The sequence below is a fragment of the Erythrolamprus reginae genome, chromosome 1, assembly GCF_031021105.1.
Source record: "Erythrolamprus reginae isolate rEryReg1 chromosome 1, rEryReg1.hap1, whole genome shotgun sequence".
NCBI lineage: Eukaryota > Metazoa > Chordata > Lepidosauria > Squamata > Dipsadidae > Erythrolamprus > Erythrolamprus reginae.
The window spans coordinates 190516535-190534626 of NC_091950.1; the positions used below are offsets into that span (position 1 = coordinate 190516535).

The 18092-nt window shown below is 38.8% G+C and overlaps 1 protein-coding gene across 1 annotated transcript in view; it reads left to right on the plus strand.

The window, feature by feature from the left end:
- The window catches only part of METAP1D (methionyl aminopeptidase type 1D, mitochondrial), a 117498-nt gene that overhangs the window by 83438 nt on the left and 15968 nt on the right, over window positions 1-18092 (plus strand). The window contains 3 exon segments of the mRNA XM_070737329.1: window positions 1145-1293; window positions 2090-2132; window positions 10438-10601. Coding sequence (XP_070593430.1) covers window positions 1145-1293; window positions 2090-2132; window positions 10438-10601 — 356 coding nt within the window.

Genomic DNA, 18092 nt, shown 5'->3' on the forward strand with positions numbered 1-18092 from the left:
AGCTGAGCAGTGAGCAATCGCTCACTTAAAAATCATCATCAACTCAGAGTTTTCCAAACCTGCCCAGAAGCCGAGAGGGAAGGAGAGAGAGAGGAAGAGAGGAAGAGAGAGAAACAGATAGAAAAAAGAGAGGAAGGAAAAGAAAAAGAATGGGAGTAAGGAAGAGAGAAAGAAAATCAAAATCTAGTTTGAAACTAGCTCAACTATTTAAGTGGCATTTTGATATTGATAGAGTTGCCCTATTATGAGCTCACTGTTATAGACACACAGTACAGTATTTTATTTTGAAATTCTCTGAGGCAAAACAGGGTGGGTTTTTTATTTGTTTGTTTGTTTATTTATTATTTTTGTGCTGCCCAGTCCCGAAGGGACTGCCGCTCAGACACTATACTTTTCTGCCCACCCCCCCAAAAAATTAGAGGGAACACTGCACAGAATGGGCATGGTATAGCTTGGTGGGTGTGGCAGGGGAAGGATAGTGCAAAATCCCCATTCCCATCCCACTCCTGGGGAAAGGATATTGCAAAATCCCCATTCCCTCCCCACTCCTGGGGAAAGGATATTGCAAAATCTCCATTCCCACCCCACTCTGGGGCCAGCCAGAGGTGGTATTTGCTGGTCGTACAAACTACTCAAAATTTCCATTGCCGGTTCTCCACAACCTGTTGCATTTCACCCCTGGCCTGATACCAAATAACTGTGTTTCTCCTATGCCTGACAGTGGACTGGGAATGCAAAAGAGGATTATGTGGACAAAATGCACTTAAACCATGTGAACAAGGACAAAATGGGACTCCCACTATTGTATACCACCAAAGGGTTCACTTTCCTAAGAGTGGTAGTGGAATATATTTGATTGTACTTTCCTGACCTTCTGCTGCAAATATGAATCAGATCAAAGGAAGCTTGGAAAGATGACCTTGCCTGTCAGTGGAATTTTGGAAGGGGATGTCTCAGGTGTGGGGGGGAAGGGGTGTGCTAGATAGGTCCAAATACTTCCTGGATGAATGCATTGATACTAAGCGACTCTACAGAAATGGAGTGTGAAGATGTGGGTTTTTTTTTTTAAAAAGCTTTGTTTGTTTAATATGCGGACTGCACTAGGCACTTAATTCAGCACAAATTTGAAATTGTGATCTTTCAGGTTGGCATGACTACCGAAGAAATAGATTATTTGGTTCACCATGAAATAATCAAGCACAATGGTTACCCGTCACCTCTAGGATTCAAATGTTTCCCAAAATCTGTGTGTACTTCAGTAAACAACGTGGTAAGCCATGGAATTCCTGACAGGTACTCATGTTTATGTTATTGCAAATTAAGATGATGTGGCTATCCATGTCATTTTTCCACATTGCACTCTCATAACATACTGTCCATTCAGCCTATTTAATAGGCCACATTACAGATCTTTACATATCCCATGTGGTTTACATGGGAGTTCTCCTTTAACCCAAATGAATCAAGATGAAAGCAGCAGCTACGCTCGGTTACTATATTTTATCAAAAACAAGTACCACCGGTTGCTGTGCAGTAAGAAAATGATGTTGGCACTTATCAAAGGGGGATAATAATAATAAAAGCAAAGATTATTGCTTCGCCATCTCTTTTCCCAGCATGGTACAGTACCTCAGTCTGGGATATATCATCCAAAACAGAAAAGTCACTCAACAGAAAAATTATACTAATTTTCTGGAAATCTAAAGGTGGAGTGTGTATGTTAATTATACATGAATATGTTGCTAATTATTAATGAATATTACCTGTTCAGAAAATAAGAGGTGCCAAATGTCAGTCTTTCCGTGATGATAAGATAATCACAATGGTGATTTTTGCTCCTTTGCTTTATATTACGGATTCTTTCTTTTATTTAAATTATTGTTTGGGGTTAACTTGAACTGGTAGGAATCTCAATATTAAAAGTAGTTATCCCCTTTGCCTCCTTCCATTTTACTTGACAATTATATTGATGCTTTCCATGTGGCTTTGGGGTAAGTGGCATAAAGTGTATTTGTTTTGTTACTCTGTCTTAACTAAGATTTGCCTGTCACCATTAAATATTGTATCTTTTTTCCCTTTTCCTTTTAAGCCGCCCTCTCCAGGATGGTGATATTATTAACATTGATGTCACAGTAAGTAATTTGTTTATTATTATTATTATTATTACTTTGGATCGATTTTCCAAATTTATAATCACAGTAGGAAGAAGACCAAATTACAAATGTGCAAAGGTTTTACTCCAAAGCTAAGGCAAGAGCAGTTAGTTTCTTCTTGTTATCATTGTTTTCTCCTCTCCATGCTTATTTTGGCTAGACCTAGACTTGACTTGAATTTAGGGCTGGAATCAGATTCACTGAGATCAGTGTTGGCCTAAGTGAAATGTCAGCCCAATCCTGCTATGTGTCATGTTTTTGAGAAGATGTAATTGTTATTGATCCACCGTGTAGTTAATGCAGAGCGCCCCAGTACTGGGGCAGCAGCTGAAGGCAGATATGTATGAGATGAGCTAACATGAAGAAAGCCGGCATTTTTCCTTCACTCTGCCAAGATTGATCTTCCTCTTCCTGCTGATTTTGAGTGGGGCCTGTCATTATCTTACTCTGTCATTAGAGGCTACATTGGCCTGTGTGTCAGTCTATTTGGACAGCAACCCTTTGGCTGGCTGTGTTCTCTACATTTATTAAAATCCTCAAAGGTAGCGTTGTGTTCTGTTTGTGGCGTAAGAGCCTTGAACTCTTTATTCATGAATGCACAACCTGATCCACAGCCCACTTAATCGAAAGTACTCAGGTATCCCCATGGGACTGATTCCGTTTCAGCCCAGTTCTTTGACTTAGGTGGCTTATAGAACCACTAGGTGCATATCTGGACTTAAAACACGGACAAAAACAAACATTTGCTAGGAGAAGTATTGGTTATAAAATGCATGGATATATGAGCAACAAAAACATGATCCTTATGTTTTTCAGTCCTCAGTTTATGTCCTTATTTGCATATCTTTAGAAAAAAGTAAATATTTCAAAAAATATTATTAACATATTTTTCTACAATTTCTAAAATTTTGAATACATTTTCCCCATAATTTTGAAGATTGAAATCCTATGTGAATTGAACTTATAAATGTTGAAACAAGTGTTTCCATGATTTTAATAATGGCTTTAGTTTGATTCCATCCTATAGTACAGTGGAACTTAATTCTTTCCATGACCAGGTTCTTAAGTAGAAACGTTCTTAGGTAGAAGCAATTTTTCTCATAGGAATCAATGTAAAAGCAAATAATGCGTTCAAACCCATTAGGAAAGAAATAAAAGCTCAGAATTTGGGTGGGAGGAGGAGGAGGAAGAGGAGGAGGAGAAGAATCACTGCCGAAGGAAGAAGGTGAGATGAGGGGAATCAAAAAAATCCAAAACTTTAAGGCTTAAAAAAAAGAGGGACTCTGAGGCGGTGAAGAGGAGCACGTGCCTCCAATACACCCAGCGCGAGGCTGCCTCCCATATACTGGCTGCTGCTGCTGCTACCTGCTTTCTCTTCCTTACTATGCTGAAGGGCTCCCCTCTCCTCTCGCTCACTCACTTTGTAGCCAGTGCCTTTTCTTCGCTGTGGTGATTCCTCAGCTGTCCAGAGTGAAGGGAGCGTTTCTTTTCTTTGGGCGCTGGCAGAGGTTTATTCCCTCTCCAAGTGCCCAGAGAAAGGAGAATGTTTCATTTGCTCTGAACTGCCAAAGCCTCCTTAAGCGCCACCGAAAGGCTCCTTTGGCAGCCCAGAACAGTCCGAGATGGCCAGGATTAAAGCGTCCTCTAGCAGGAAATTGGTCGGGCCTTTGTGCTACTATCAAATTTCCTGGGAAATTTTTCCGGGCTTGGGTTCTTAAGTAGAAAATGGTTCTTAAGAAGAGGCACAAAAATCTTGAACACCTGGTTTTTATCTAGAAAAGTTCTTAAGAAGAGGTGTTCTTATGTAGAGGTACCACTGTACTTGTTTTTTCAGCTGTCTTTTTTTTAATCATAGTTATTGCTTTCTCAGTACTTGCTGCTTCTTTTTTACAGTCAGGTAATAGTGACTTTTAGAGTATTGATCTAAAATGCCCATGTTTTTCTCTCTCTCTGTGTGTAACATGAATTGCAGCCATGGCCTATACTTTTGATTATGTTTTAGAAAAGACAGATTATTATATTATGGTATTAATTTGTGTTTGGGTACAAAATTCTGTCTTCTCATCCCCAAAACATTTTATTACTTTTTTCTCTCCAAAAGAGTTGATCTATCCATTTTTGTTCTTTAGTAGTAGTATCTTTCAGAAAGTGTTTCCTGGTTTTCCATTTGGAGCACATCCCATTTTATTCAGAATTCCTTTTCAGAAAATTATAACCACCATCAAAATAGCCAGATTGACCAGTACTGGGAGAAAAGCAATGTGTTTTGGGAAATATCAGTATGTTCTATAACCAGTATGTGGAAATTTTGCATGTCCCTTTTTGTTTAACTGGGTTTTTCATTAAACATGCCTACCACAATCCATACAACACTAAAACTTTTAATACCAACTATTTAAGTACAAAATGTATATATAAATCTTAATCTCAACAGTTATATGGTGACCTGATAAAGGAAAGGGTGAGAGAACTAAAATCAGTCCCCACTAAAATATATGTTCCCAGAAAACTAAACTCTCAGTCCAGTCATAACGCATTTAGAAGGCCAAGGGAAAGCAAAACAAGATATAAAAAACATGTTCATCAAATACTGCCTCTTTATTTTTGCAGAGCCCCCCATTGTCTTTGTAGTCCTGTCCCATGACCACTTGGTATCCCCTTATTGCCTGCCTTACTGACTTCATCAGATACATGATGTACTATATCCAATCAAATATTTGTTATTGTTTATAGAGAGGGAGTTCTAATTTACCTCGTTGCCAGTATGCTTCCTCCCATGCTGCGTGGGTGTGCCTTGTGAGTGTGCACACACATGCGCAGTGCCGAATTTTTTTTTTAATCCCCAAAAATAAAACAATAATAATAAATAATAATAATTTATTAGATTTGTATGCTGCCCCTCTCCGCTGTACAATGAACAAATCTAATACAGTGGTGCCTCGTGATACGAACCCCTCGTGATACGAATATTTCAAGATATGAACCCGGGGTTCGGAAATTTTTTGCCTCTTCTTACAAACTTTTTTCGACTTACGAACCCACCTCAGATCGCAAAATGGCGCTCCGCTGGGTGGTGCCACCTGGCTGTCACTTTTTGAAACAGCCGGGGGGCTTCTCGACGTTCTCCAGAATCCGAACTTTTGCCAAACTTTTCGGATTCGGGTTCGAGAAGCTGCCAAGAAGCCCCGCCGCCTGCCTGTCACTTTCTGAAACAACTGGGGGGCTTCTCGGCATTCTCCCGAATGCCGAACCTGGAAGTTCGGCAAAAGTTCGGGTTCGGGTTCCGGAGGCCGCCGAGAAGCGCCCGTGGCCTCCAGGAAGGACGTCTTTGTGACGTCAAAGCTCCGCCCATGGAATTCCCTATTGGGGTTCCCCACCTCCGTTTCAGCCTCCAGATCGGCCGAAAATGCCAATGCCAATTGCAAAAACGGCGCTCCGCCAGGCGCCGCTGCCCAGCTGTAACCTTCTAAAACAGCCAGGCGCTTCTCGGCGGCCTCCCAAACCCGAAGTTTTGCCGAACCTTCGGGTTCAGCGTTCAGGAGAACGCTGAGAAGCCCTCCAGCTGTTTCAGAAGGTGATAGGTGGGCGGCGGCGCTTCTCGGTGGCCTCCCAAACCCGAACCTGAAAAGTTCGGCAAAAGTTTGGGTTCGGGTTCTGGAAAACGCCGAGAAGCCCCCCGGCTGTTTTAAAAGGTGACAGCAGGGTGGTGGCGCCCAGCGGAGCACCATTTTGCGATATATTTTTTCCCCTTGCACGCATTAATCGCTTTTACATTGTTTCCTATGGGAAACATTGTTTCGGCTTACGAACTTTTCGCCTTATGAACCTCCTTCCGGAACCAATTATGTTCGTAAGATGAGGTATTACTGTATTTAAAAGAAAATATCTAAAACTCAGTATTTAAAAAAGCCAGAAACAAGATGGAAACCACATGCATAGTGCCAGAAACTCTTCTTCTGTGCATGCTCAGAAGAAGAAATTTTTTTAAAAAATTGAAAAAAAGATGGCGGCGCCCACAGATCGGCACGGACCAAACCGGCTCCATGACATCATCAGCAGGTCGCTAAAGGTTCGGGCAAACCAATCTGAACCGGGAGGAACCCACTTCTGGTTTATAGGCACTCAAATACTGCTTGCTACTCTAATTTGCTGAAATCTATAAAGATGGCCTTAGCTCCTTCCATTTTTAGACCTGTTTTTGTCTCCAGCATTGCCACTATTATAACAGTTTTGCTTCAGTGTCATTATGTCCTGGTCTCCAGTTCAGATGTACATTTGAGAAAAAATTCCTACACCCAATTTCTCTATAATATAATCAAGGTTATACTATAATATTTCACCCTTCTTAAGCATGCATCTTTCACCTGACATGACTGGAAAATTTGGAGTAGAATTTAAAAAATGAAGACTTACCCAGTCATGGCCACCTACCCTGTGCATACATGTTCAAGGGATCCAAGTCTTATTTTATGAAAAATTATTTTCTACACATTTATGTGAAATGTGTCCTTCTCCCAGGAAAACCTACGTTTTCCAGATGCCTTTGATGGGATAATGTCAAGGGTATGCTATCATGTATTAGGGCACTGAGTTGGGGATTTCATAAACAGTGGCAACATAGGCAATCTGATGCTCTCCAGATGTTTTGACTCCTATAAACTCTGATCATTCATCATGCTGACTTGTGGGAACTATAATCCAAAACACCTTCAAGACACCAGACAGTATGCATTAGGGCAATGCATATGGCCTTCTTTAAACTTCAGCTTTCAAAACCTGGAGGGAGGCATACATGGTCCTGGGGCCTCCAGCTGTGTTTTGCTGCTCCAGGTGTTTGTTGTTCATTTATTTATACATCCAGTGGCTTGTACATTCCCCCATGGGTTTGTTGCCTAAGGATTTTTTCCCTTTAAAACTTGAACACCCTATACTCAAACATTTCCTGTAGCTGTCATAGTGCACATAGTGGGTCACTACAGCTGTTTGCATGATGAAAGCTACAGGAACTGGCTAAAAATAGAAAGTTCAGCATCTCTCCCGATCTGGCAAGTTAATCAATTCTGCTTCCTACCTGTGATTAGTGCTTCCTGTGTATGTTCACTACTTCTTGGTTTCCTTTGAATTAGGTATATAATTTCAATGGCAGCTATGTCCCAAATATGCTTTTCAAAAGGCAACTGGATTTCCTTGGGGTTTTTTTCCCTTGAAAACGTTTCACTTCTCATCCAACAAGCTTTCTTCAATTCTTTAGAACTGAAGAAGCTTCTTAGATGAGAAGGAAAATGATTTCAAGGGGAGGAAAGGGTGCTTTTGAAAAGCACTTTTGGGTCAACCATAAATAATAGCTCCTATGCTTGCAGTGGAAACTAAAATCTTCTGAGGTTGCGTGTATCAGATTTTCACCCATTCTTCACTCATTGAATTTATTGTTCATGCCAGTTTCTCCCTGCTTAGGGATCACCCATTTTTTTCCTAGCAATAAGATGTGAATTCTATTGAATGCAGTGCCACTTACTTTTGAGTAAACATATTTTGAAACAGAGCAAGAGTCAAATCTCACAGTCCATACAGCATATGAATGCTGCACTCTTTAATGTTTTCGTTTCACACAGATGAAGACCACAGCGTGCAGTGAGTGAAAGCTTAATCCCTTTCCATATGAGACTGTTTCCTCTGTTTAAAAACAAAAAAAGCTGTGCCCAGATATGCTTCAGTTGAATAAGAAAATACAAAAAAACCCTTTGCCTTGCACTTAAGTCTACATTTACTTGCTTCGTTTATCAATAAATTCTAGTTAAAAGAACATTTGAAAAAATCTTGCTGATTATAAATTTATTTTTGAAATGACATGCATATTTACCTTTGTGTCCAATCTAACAATTTCTTAATTTTAATTTCAAGTATTTTCTTAGCAGAAAATCTTTACTCATACAGTAAAATGATGACACATTAAACATCCAAGGGAAACCACTTCTACAATTATTGTTTATCCTTGTTGTATAATGATTGAAAAGATTGCTGCTCCGTAATAATTTGCTGAATTTAATGAATTTGAGGAAGCTTTATTTGATCTTTCCAAATGGCATAACTAGGTAGAAAAACCTATTATGGACCCCAAAAGGACAATTACAGTACATGGCATTTTAGAATAATTTGTTTGTGATTGTACACAATGTAAAATGATTAAATAATCAATCAAAATGTAAATACGCTTCTGAGATTTTTAAAGAATGATGAAGTTCACTTATTTTTGAAAAAAATAGTGAGTACCTGGAATTGGAAACATGTTTTATATGCTTCAGTCATGTTGTTTAAAAAATTAGAAAAACCAATTAATTTATTTCAGTGGTCATCAACCCATCACAGCTCTTAACAAATAATGATCACACGATTATTCTATAGGTTAATAGAGAATCATGATTTAGCAAATGAAATCAATTATTCTTATGATCAAATTTTATGTATATTTACTTGAGAATCTATGTCTCTGTATATAAGGAGTATTTTAATGGAATTTGGTATAGAATATTCCAGATTTTTGCATGGGGTTGCGTTTAGTAGCTTTCATTAATTTAAAAAGAAACATTTAAGAAAGCAAGACGCAGCCAAAACAACACTTCTCAGCTACACTTTTATTGATTAGTTATTTTATTGTATTCTTTAATTCCAGATATAAAGCTTTACAGTGGTTAGCACTAAGATCCTCATCTGTTGATGAATCTATAAAACATCCTAAAATCTTTCAGTTATTGAAAGTTCCACTTCCATAAAATCACAGTGAGAAAGAGGAATATTTTATGTCTGAGAATGTTGTTTCCTGTTGTGTGAAAATCCATGACTAGATTTATGAAAGAAGACTTTCCAGTAACCTTTTAAAAAAAATAAATCATCTAATGATAAGGAGGTGTAAAGGCTGTCTTAGATTTGAATAATCTAAATAATCTAATTTAATCTAATAGTCCAAAGGTATTGAAAGCATAGCTGTTCATACCGATAATGACTTATCCTAGTTCTCAAATACAGTATCTCTTAATTTTAATAGACCATTTGTAGGAGGGATTCCATTATTCCCAAATGCCTGTTAAATATAAAAGTACCACTGTGATAATTTGTCATTTTGCTTAATTATACCAATGCACATATTACATGAATTGCTATGAATTTGGCAAAATTAAAAACAAATGTCACCGCTTCACCCAAATTATTTCTGATGCAGCAGAATTATTCTTTATTTGGGGGAAATGGTTGGATGCAAATGTGGTCTGTTGCATCCAAAGTCTGCTGTCCATTAAATGGAGGCTTGACTGCATGAAAATAAATAAGTGCCCTCTACTGTTCTGCATAATGATTTGCTTTTTATTTATTTTGCACATGTGCTAATGCAAATGGAAGGTGTAGTTCATGATAGATTTTAAAGGAAAACTTGTAAGCTGTTCCATAGGCCAGTGTTTCCCAACCTTGGGAACTTGAAGATATCTGGACTTCAACTTCCAGAATGCTGGCTGGGGAATTCTGGGAGTTGAAGTCCAGATATCTTCAAGTTGCCAAGGTTGGGAAACACTGCCATAGGCCATAAGTACTGCCTGCTGAATCTTTTAACATATTCTTGAAAGCTAGGCCTGATGTTATCTTTTCTTTACTGGCTTACTTTATATTTTCTTTTACAAGGAGATCTAATCTGATATAACAGATAATACAATATTCACACAAGAATCATGAGATTAAAATGTGTGTGAATTCAGTCACTTCTCGGTAAATGAGGAAAGAATATCAATGAGAAGTACAGGTGACATACAGATGTCTCACCTTACACCGATGACCAGCTGTGGCTAAAAACAGTGGATGAGGCTTCCCAATCTCTATCTTTGCACTTTCTTCTTACTGGAGAATTTGTCCATAGTCAAATCTTTCTGCCTTGACAAATTTTATATACCACTGTGAGATCCTACGGACATCAATGGAGCCTGCATGAACTAATTGTACAGAACCACAACCTTAATTTGAAATTATTGTTTTTGTGGCTTGCATCTGGGAAAGAAACTTATGCCTCCAGTGTTTTTATGATGTTGTCTTCAGAGCTGCTTGTATGATCAGAGAGTTGTAGAGAAAATGTATTGTTTCTTTCCCCTCCTTTTTCAAAAGTCTATTCCCTATTTGATGTGGGATTTTTCGTTTTGCAAGTTATGCTGAACTGCCCCCGAAATACATCCAAGGTGTACCCTAATTAAGCTTCCATCCGAGTCCCTGTAAAAGTGTTTCTTTTTACATTTTTGCATCTGTTTAGGTGTATCTCAACGGCTACCATGGTGATACATCCGAAACTCTGCTAGTGGGGAATGTGGATAAGGCTGGTCAAAAGTTAGTGGAGGTTGCCAGAAAATGCAGAGATGAAGGAATTGCAGTTTGCAAACCTGGGGCGCCTTTCTCCGTAATTGGAAACACAATCAGGTAAGCCTTATGCTGAGAAGTAATGGGAAAGCTGCCCAAATAGGACAAAGGCTATTTTGGTGGCTTGGTTTGAAGCTGATGGCACATTTTATGATTCCGAACCATTGTTCCAGTCTGATATCACCATGTGAACTCCGTTGTTTCCCCAAGGTGGTTAGAAAAGATTTTAAATGGTGAATTATGCAAGACCAGGTCAAGAAAACTATCTACCTAAAAAAGAAGAAGTAAAAATGTCCAAAACCGCACTCGCCCTTTCTCCAATATACCCACTAGCATTTTGGACTGCATTAATACAATATGGCTGTGTTAAGATTTATATACGTTCATCTGTTTCTTGCATGCTAACAAATAGCACCAAGTAAGGTGTTTGTTAAAATGACGAAGGACTTGAACATTTCTCCTTTATGCCAAAAAGGTATGAGTGTGAAAAAAATGACTCTTTGGGGACGGTTCTCTTTTGACTTTGGTAAAACCTAATGATGTTCTTATTGGCCTATCGTGTTTAACTTGATTAAAATATATTAACAAAGTTTTTCATCATTTCCGCACGGGTCATTTTTGGAAGAGTCCATCTTGTTCTTTGTTCGTGTTTACTAATGCTATTACGAGAGGCATATGTATCTTAAGGCTATAAAACATGCATTGCTCAGCATCCTGAGAATAAGCTATTTTTAACTTTCCCCCCCTCCCCCAAATGCTTTGCAAAAAATAAGAAAAGAGAGCAGCAAAATATCAGTTTGATGTATTTATAGCTTTAAAAATATTGTAACAGAGTCTGAATCAAACTTTAGTAAAACCACTTTGGGTTATATCCGAGCAGCTTTTATTGAAGACTTTATATAAAATTGTGTTTTTGACAGTTTTAAATTATAGGCTAACTAGCCTGGGGAAAAAGGATAGTGTCTTTTCTGTTCTTTCATAGGAAATGTTGAATCAGACCCCTACTGGGAAAAGAAATTTAATGCATATCTCACTATCTTACTGTCCATGAATATAATAGAAGCGGATTCAAAATGTAGTTTTATTTTTGCAAATGGGATGAGTCGAATGGATGCACCTCCGTATTTTTGAACACCTAGAGTTCAACAAATTTACTGGTGGTGCGCTTGCATTTTAACAAAATTTATGCTTGAGTCGAAGGGGGCAGAGAAGACAAGATTCTTATTCAAGCATTCTCTCGAGCACGGCATTCATGGCAGTGTCTAAAGGGCATGTCAGCCTTTGATTCTCTCTGAGAGGTAATTATCCTTTTCCTGTCACAGAACAACAAATGATAGCTAACTACAGAGGCACATTTGCAGTAGTCACATTCATCAACTGCAGGGGGAAAAAAAATTCAATTTAATTGTGCAACACAGCTGCACACAGGCTTTTTGAGCAGTTGTGTTGTTCTCCTTGTCTTGCTATTCCTTCCTACCAGATCTATTTTTTAAACTTTTTTCCCCTCTTTGCTTTTTTCCCCCCTCTCCCTTCCCCCCTCCTCTTCGGTGGTGGTGGGGTTTTTTTTTTTTGGTCTCTTCTTCCATTTTTACTCTCTGTACTTTCTTGTTAAAGTAATTTTCCTTTGTGGCTCTCATTCTTTTTTCCCCCCCATTGAAGGCTATGAATGTAGAAAATTATCACAATTACTCATATAATTGAGCCTCTTTGTAGCAAGTGCAACTCCAGTAGCCTTTCTCCATCATGAAAATGGTTTCATTATAGGGTTTTTCATATTCTCTGACACCATCTACCCAAAGGAACAGGCGTGCAGATGAGATGTGCTAGGAATAGGGTAGCTCAGGAAGGTCACAGTGGGAATAATTAGCTCTGCTATGGAAAGAGCATCTAGGCCTTTTACTGCTACATAAATGTACTGTCCATGGCTTTTAGGCACAAAAAAAAAACTTACTAACAAATGGAGCTCCCGCCTACTACTTTGAAAAAAAGATTTGTATCAACACTACAATTTTCCATCATTAAGACTAATAACACAGAGCCTCGTATACATCAAGGGGAATAAAAAGAAAAATCTCACATTCAAGTGGCGACTGGGTGCTGACCTTTGTTCCCCTTTTTTGTGTACGACTTAACTCTTTACAAAAAAGAGCCACACGCCACACCAACAGGCAGGTGAACTCCAGCCAGTGCTGGCGAAGTGCTGCGCTCAAGTTGAAAAATTGGAGAAAGCTCCTTCTTGGATAATGTGTTTCATTAGATTCACTCCATTAATTCTGGGTACATTAAAAGTGAGACAGAAGGATATCACAAAAGTAAAAGTAGCTTTAGTCCCTTCCTTCCTTCCTTCCTTCCTTCCTTCCTTCCCTCCCTCCCTCCCTCCCTCCTTCCTTCCTTCCTTCCTTCCTTCCTTCCTTCCTTTCTTCCTCTCCCCCCATTTTTCCTTTACGGTGTTGATGCAGAGGTCAGTATTTTCGCAGCACGAAAAAATATATGCAAAGCTCTGTTGAAAAGCAAATTAAACCAGATTGATCCATAGTCACAATTGCAGACAGAATAACAAATCACAATCAACTGGCTCCCCCCATCCTTTCCTCCTTTTGATATTTCCTTTTGAATTTATATATGCTACTTTTATTTAAATCTTCATTCAACAAAACATTTTTCTGGCCTAACTTGTCATATATCTCTGAGCATTTATATTTTTAAACTCGTGTAAACAAAACTACAAAGTGGTTTGGGAAAATGTGTACAATTTTCCTTATGTTTGTAGTGATACTTATTAAGATCTAATGTGTCTTCTATCTGCCCTGTGTTCACAATGTTTGTAGATTTTTAAAAAGACACAATAGTGTATTCTATATATATTAATGTACTGTACAGGATTGATGTGAATATGATATGAATTCCAGAATGTCCTGTCATTTTGTGATTTGATCTTAAAGGCTTGTGGCTTAATTTGGGCTAGATTCAATCAAACAAATGAAAATATTTATGAAATTTGTATTGCACATTAGTCAATTCTTAGGTGAAAAATTGAACTGCGTTTGTTGAAATCCCTTACATTGCTCACCAAAAATTCAAATGAAAAGTATTGTGATCATAATCACTTAGGAATGTTCTTTTAATGTGATTATTACAACCACATACCAACTACAGTTTTTAAAATAGAGAATCTAGATCTCTGAAAATGACTTATAGAACCAAACAAATATAAGCATAGTTAAATCAAGACAATTTAAACTCTGTTGTTAAGATTATTGAGATAAGAGTATCAATAAATGGTTTCTAAATGTTTTAAATTATAAATACAATGTTTTGATTCTACCTTAGAACAATACAAAGGCGGGCTTTTTTTTTAAAAAAGAAATCTGTTTCTATCAGATTATGCACATTTAAACAATAAGTGGCTCAGGCAAAATAAGTCATTTTAATGTCATCAGTGATAGATTTTCTTTGACAGCTACTGTAAATTACAATTACACTCCTTCTCCTTTGAAAGTAAGCATTGCAATAAATTATCTTTTATTTCAATCCATCAAGACTGCCTTTCAGAAATGGAACACCTCAAATAAAAGTTCAACGGCAGTGTAAGAAAAATATAGTAATTTGTGTTAGTTTGAAACCAGAAATGTACCTTTCTTTACAAAGAAAGTTCACAATTGTGGGTTTTCAAAAAAATATGGTTAATTATACCTCATCGTTCATTGTCATTAGAGGGAATCCCATAAATTGTACATTCCATTAGTCTAGGACTGTTATAGAAGGAATACCTTAAAACTCCCCCAACAGACAGTTGGGTAAGCCAGTACAATACCGCTGGCCAAATGAAGATAAGATATCCTTTGTTTAAATATTTTTTTAAATTAGATTACATATGCATTGCTATTTGTGCTATTGATTTGTAGAGCTAATCAAGCCAACTATTGAAAATATTATTTATTTATTTATTTAATTGGATTTGTATGCCCCCCCTCTCCGAGGACTCGGGGCGGCTCACAACATATATAGTAGATATAACAATACAATATGTGGGTCCTGGGACCTTGAAATGCTAAGAAGTAGGTCTTCATATATTGATCTTCTATTTTTACATCGGGTTGCTCCTCTCCTCTCCTGCCCATCCCCCCTGCCCATCCCCACTCTGAATACTCCCAGAACCCTTCAAGCAATCATTTGAAGCTATATGTACATATTCTATTTCTGATGCCACTAGTAGAAAGCATTTGATTCCATTATATAAATGATAACTGTGGCTTGGTCTCCTTCTACTTTTCTGGAGTGGCCTTCATTTTTTCCCTCTTGGTATTAAATCACTTAAAAGGATTGTTTTAAATCTGATAGTTACTGTCTTCAGATTCCCCCCCCCCCTAAAAGTAGTGTGCTGTTAGCTGAAATAAGCAAATATTTTGTTCCACTGAGACATACATACAAAATCTAAAGAAAAAAAAATCTGTAAACTTTTCTTTTGGACCAGAATGTGGATAAAAAGGGGAGCTTGATTCCAAGCATGAGAAATAGATGTCTTATGTGTAGAAATATTGGTTCAATGCTATATTTCAGTGATGGTGAACCTTTTTTCCCAAAAGTGCGTGTGCTAATGCCCACACCCATAATTTAATGTCTGGAGACGGTGAAAATGGTCTCCCCTGTCCGTCCCCGTCCCCCCCCCCCCCCCGAGGCCCTCTAGAGGCCTGAAATAGCTCATTTCCAAATTCTGGTGGGCCTGGCAGGCCTGTTTTTCACCCTCCCCAAGCTCCAGGGTAAAAATACACTTCCCCATCCCACTGGAGACTCTCTGGAAGCCAAAAATGCCCTCCCAGAGCCTCCAGGTGAGCCAAAAATCAGTTGGCTGTCACACACATGCACATTGGAGCTGAGCTAGGGTAACAGCTCGCATGTCAGCAGATATGACTCCGCGTGCCACCTGTGGAACCCATGCCATTGGTTCACCATCACTGCTATATTTGCATGGATAAATTGAAGCTGCTTCTTCTTGCACCATAATAATATATGGTGCAAGTAAATATATAGTTTTAATTTAGAATCATTTCACGCAGGAAGAGGATACTGGTTCACGTGGGAAAACCTGAGCAGCATCAAGTAGTCATATTTTTCAATTGTGGATTCATTGATGTAGTTGGTTTCATCAACATAATTATATTTTAATACATTGTAATCACATATGTTCCATTCAAGTATTATTAATGAGAGCCTTTTTTCATTAAAAATGTACCCATTTATTTACTTTTATTAGAAATATTTGTAGACCGTCCATTATCCAGGGGATCTTCTGACAGGCTGAAATTTGGCATGTGACAGATAATGCACTGTTTAAGCTAGAACAAAGGTTGCAAGATAATTGTGCTGCGGATTTGCAATTCCTCTGTGTTTTCATGCATGCCTCTAATTGTTTCTTTACCTGCACTGACAGTCTAATGCTAACAAAGCTTTGGCGTGACCTGTTATTTTTGTATGCGGAAGGCTATTAAAATATCTCAAAAAAAAGCAAATCCTCTGTGAAGTTGTGTGAGATAGTACTGCTGTATGAGGAAGTTTCAAGGTATGCCTTGTAGAATTGCTCCTTTGTCATCAATTTTTTAAAAAAATCAAATGGCTCAAATCAATTTTCTAAATGCTGGGCTCATCCATATATCCTGGTTGCCATGACATTAAGACATCACACTGTTTGCAAAGATCCTCAGTACGTTGCCTCCATCTTTTTGCCAACCCACTGAAACCAGCCCATGGCACTTGATTTGAAAGTGGTGCTTCCCCTGCTGTTTCAGTGGGAGAACTCCTTAATACAGGTAGAGGAGGTCAGCTGCCAGCTGGAGCCCATTTGGCCTGTAGTATGACCTCCAGTTTGGTTGAAGGGCCCATAGCCATTTTTGGTGGAGTCTGGTCTGGGACTACAGTGTTCCCTCGATTTTCGCGGGGGATGCGTTCCAAGACCGCCCGCGAAACTCGAATTTCCGCGAAGTAGAGATGCGGAAGTAAATACACTATTTTTGGCTATGAACACTATCCCAAGCCTTCCCTTAACACTTTAAACCTCTAAACTACAATTTCTCATTCCCTCAGCAACCATTTAGATCATTACTCACCATGTTTATTTATTAAAGTTTATTAAAAAAATATTTATTAAAGGTGGACGAAAGTTTGGTGATGACGTATGACATCATCGGGCGGGAAAAACCGTGGTATAGGGAAAAAACTGCAAAGTATTTTTTAATATTTTTGAAAAACCGTGGTATAGCCGTTTCGCGAAGTTCGAACCCGCAAAAATCGAGGGACCACTGTACTAACATCTAAGACCCACAGGATCTCAATATTCCCATCAGTAAGCAAAAATGAGAAGGACAGATCTTTGACCAGCAACATTTTCCTTTGATGGGCAGGTTAGGTGAGGGGCAAGTGGAAAGGAGTGAATAGAGCCATGATGGCGAACCTATGTCGTGCGCGTAACAGGTGGCACACGGAGAGCCATATCTGAGGACATATGAGGCGTTGCTCTTTGTCAGCTCCAGCGGGCATGCCTGCACTAGATATCTGAATGAGCCGGGGTGGCGCAGCAGGTAGAGTGCTGTACTGCAGGCCACTGAAGCTGACTGTAGATCTGAAGGTCAGCGGTTCAAATCTCATCACCAGCTCAAGGTTGACTCAGCCTTCCATCCTTCTGAGGTGGGTAAAATGAGGACCCAGATTGTGGGGGCAATAGCCTAGCTCTGTTAAAAAGTGTTATTGCTAACATGTTGTAAGCCGCCCTGAGTCTAAGGAGAAGGGTGGCATAAAAAATCGAATAAATAAGTAAGTAAGTAAGTAAGTAAGTAAGTAAGTCAGTCAGTCAGTCAGTCAGTCAGTCAGTCAGTCAGTCAGTCAGTCAGTCAGTCAGTCAGTCAGTCAATCAATCAATCAATCTGATTTTATTAAGGAGGGCTAGATCTGATTGTATATTTATATTAAATGAACCTTACGGTGGGATTTATGGAATTCAAAGATTTACTGGACTCAGAACAAAAATAAAGAGAAAGACAAACATCCTAAAATAGTCTTCTCTTTCCCCTTCCACTAAACACAAATGGAACGCTCCATTGGTTGCATTCCTTGAAATTTGACTGGTATATCAATTTGGAAATAAGTCTCACATCTTTCTAAAGCAGGTGTACAAAGAGGCAGCCAGAATAATTATCTGGAGAGGGTGATGTACAATTTTCCAAAAAGGAAGGCTAGTTTCAATTGGAAGGAGGGTGTTGTGATAGCCATCTCTGCCCTGCCATATGTTCGGGAGACCACCTTGTTTATTTTCCCATTTGTATGTATTACTGGGTGGGAGGGGGAAAGATGAGAGTTTCCACCAATCACTGCCCTGAAACTAACTACTCCATGTTACAGTGCATATAGTAGTAGCCTCTTCCCATTTATACCAACCCACCTCATTATATTTGAAAGAGGACATAATTTGCCAGGAACTTACATTTGATAGGCCCTAGGTGGCAAGCCTTCTCTGTCGTGGCTCCCACCTTGTAGAACCTTCTCTCTCCTGAAATTTGG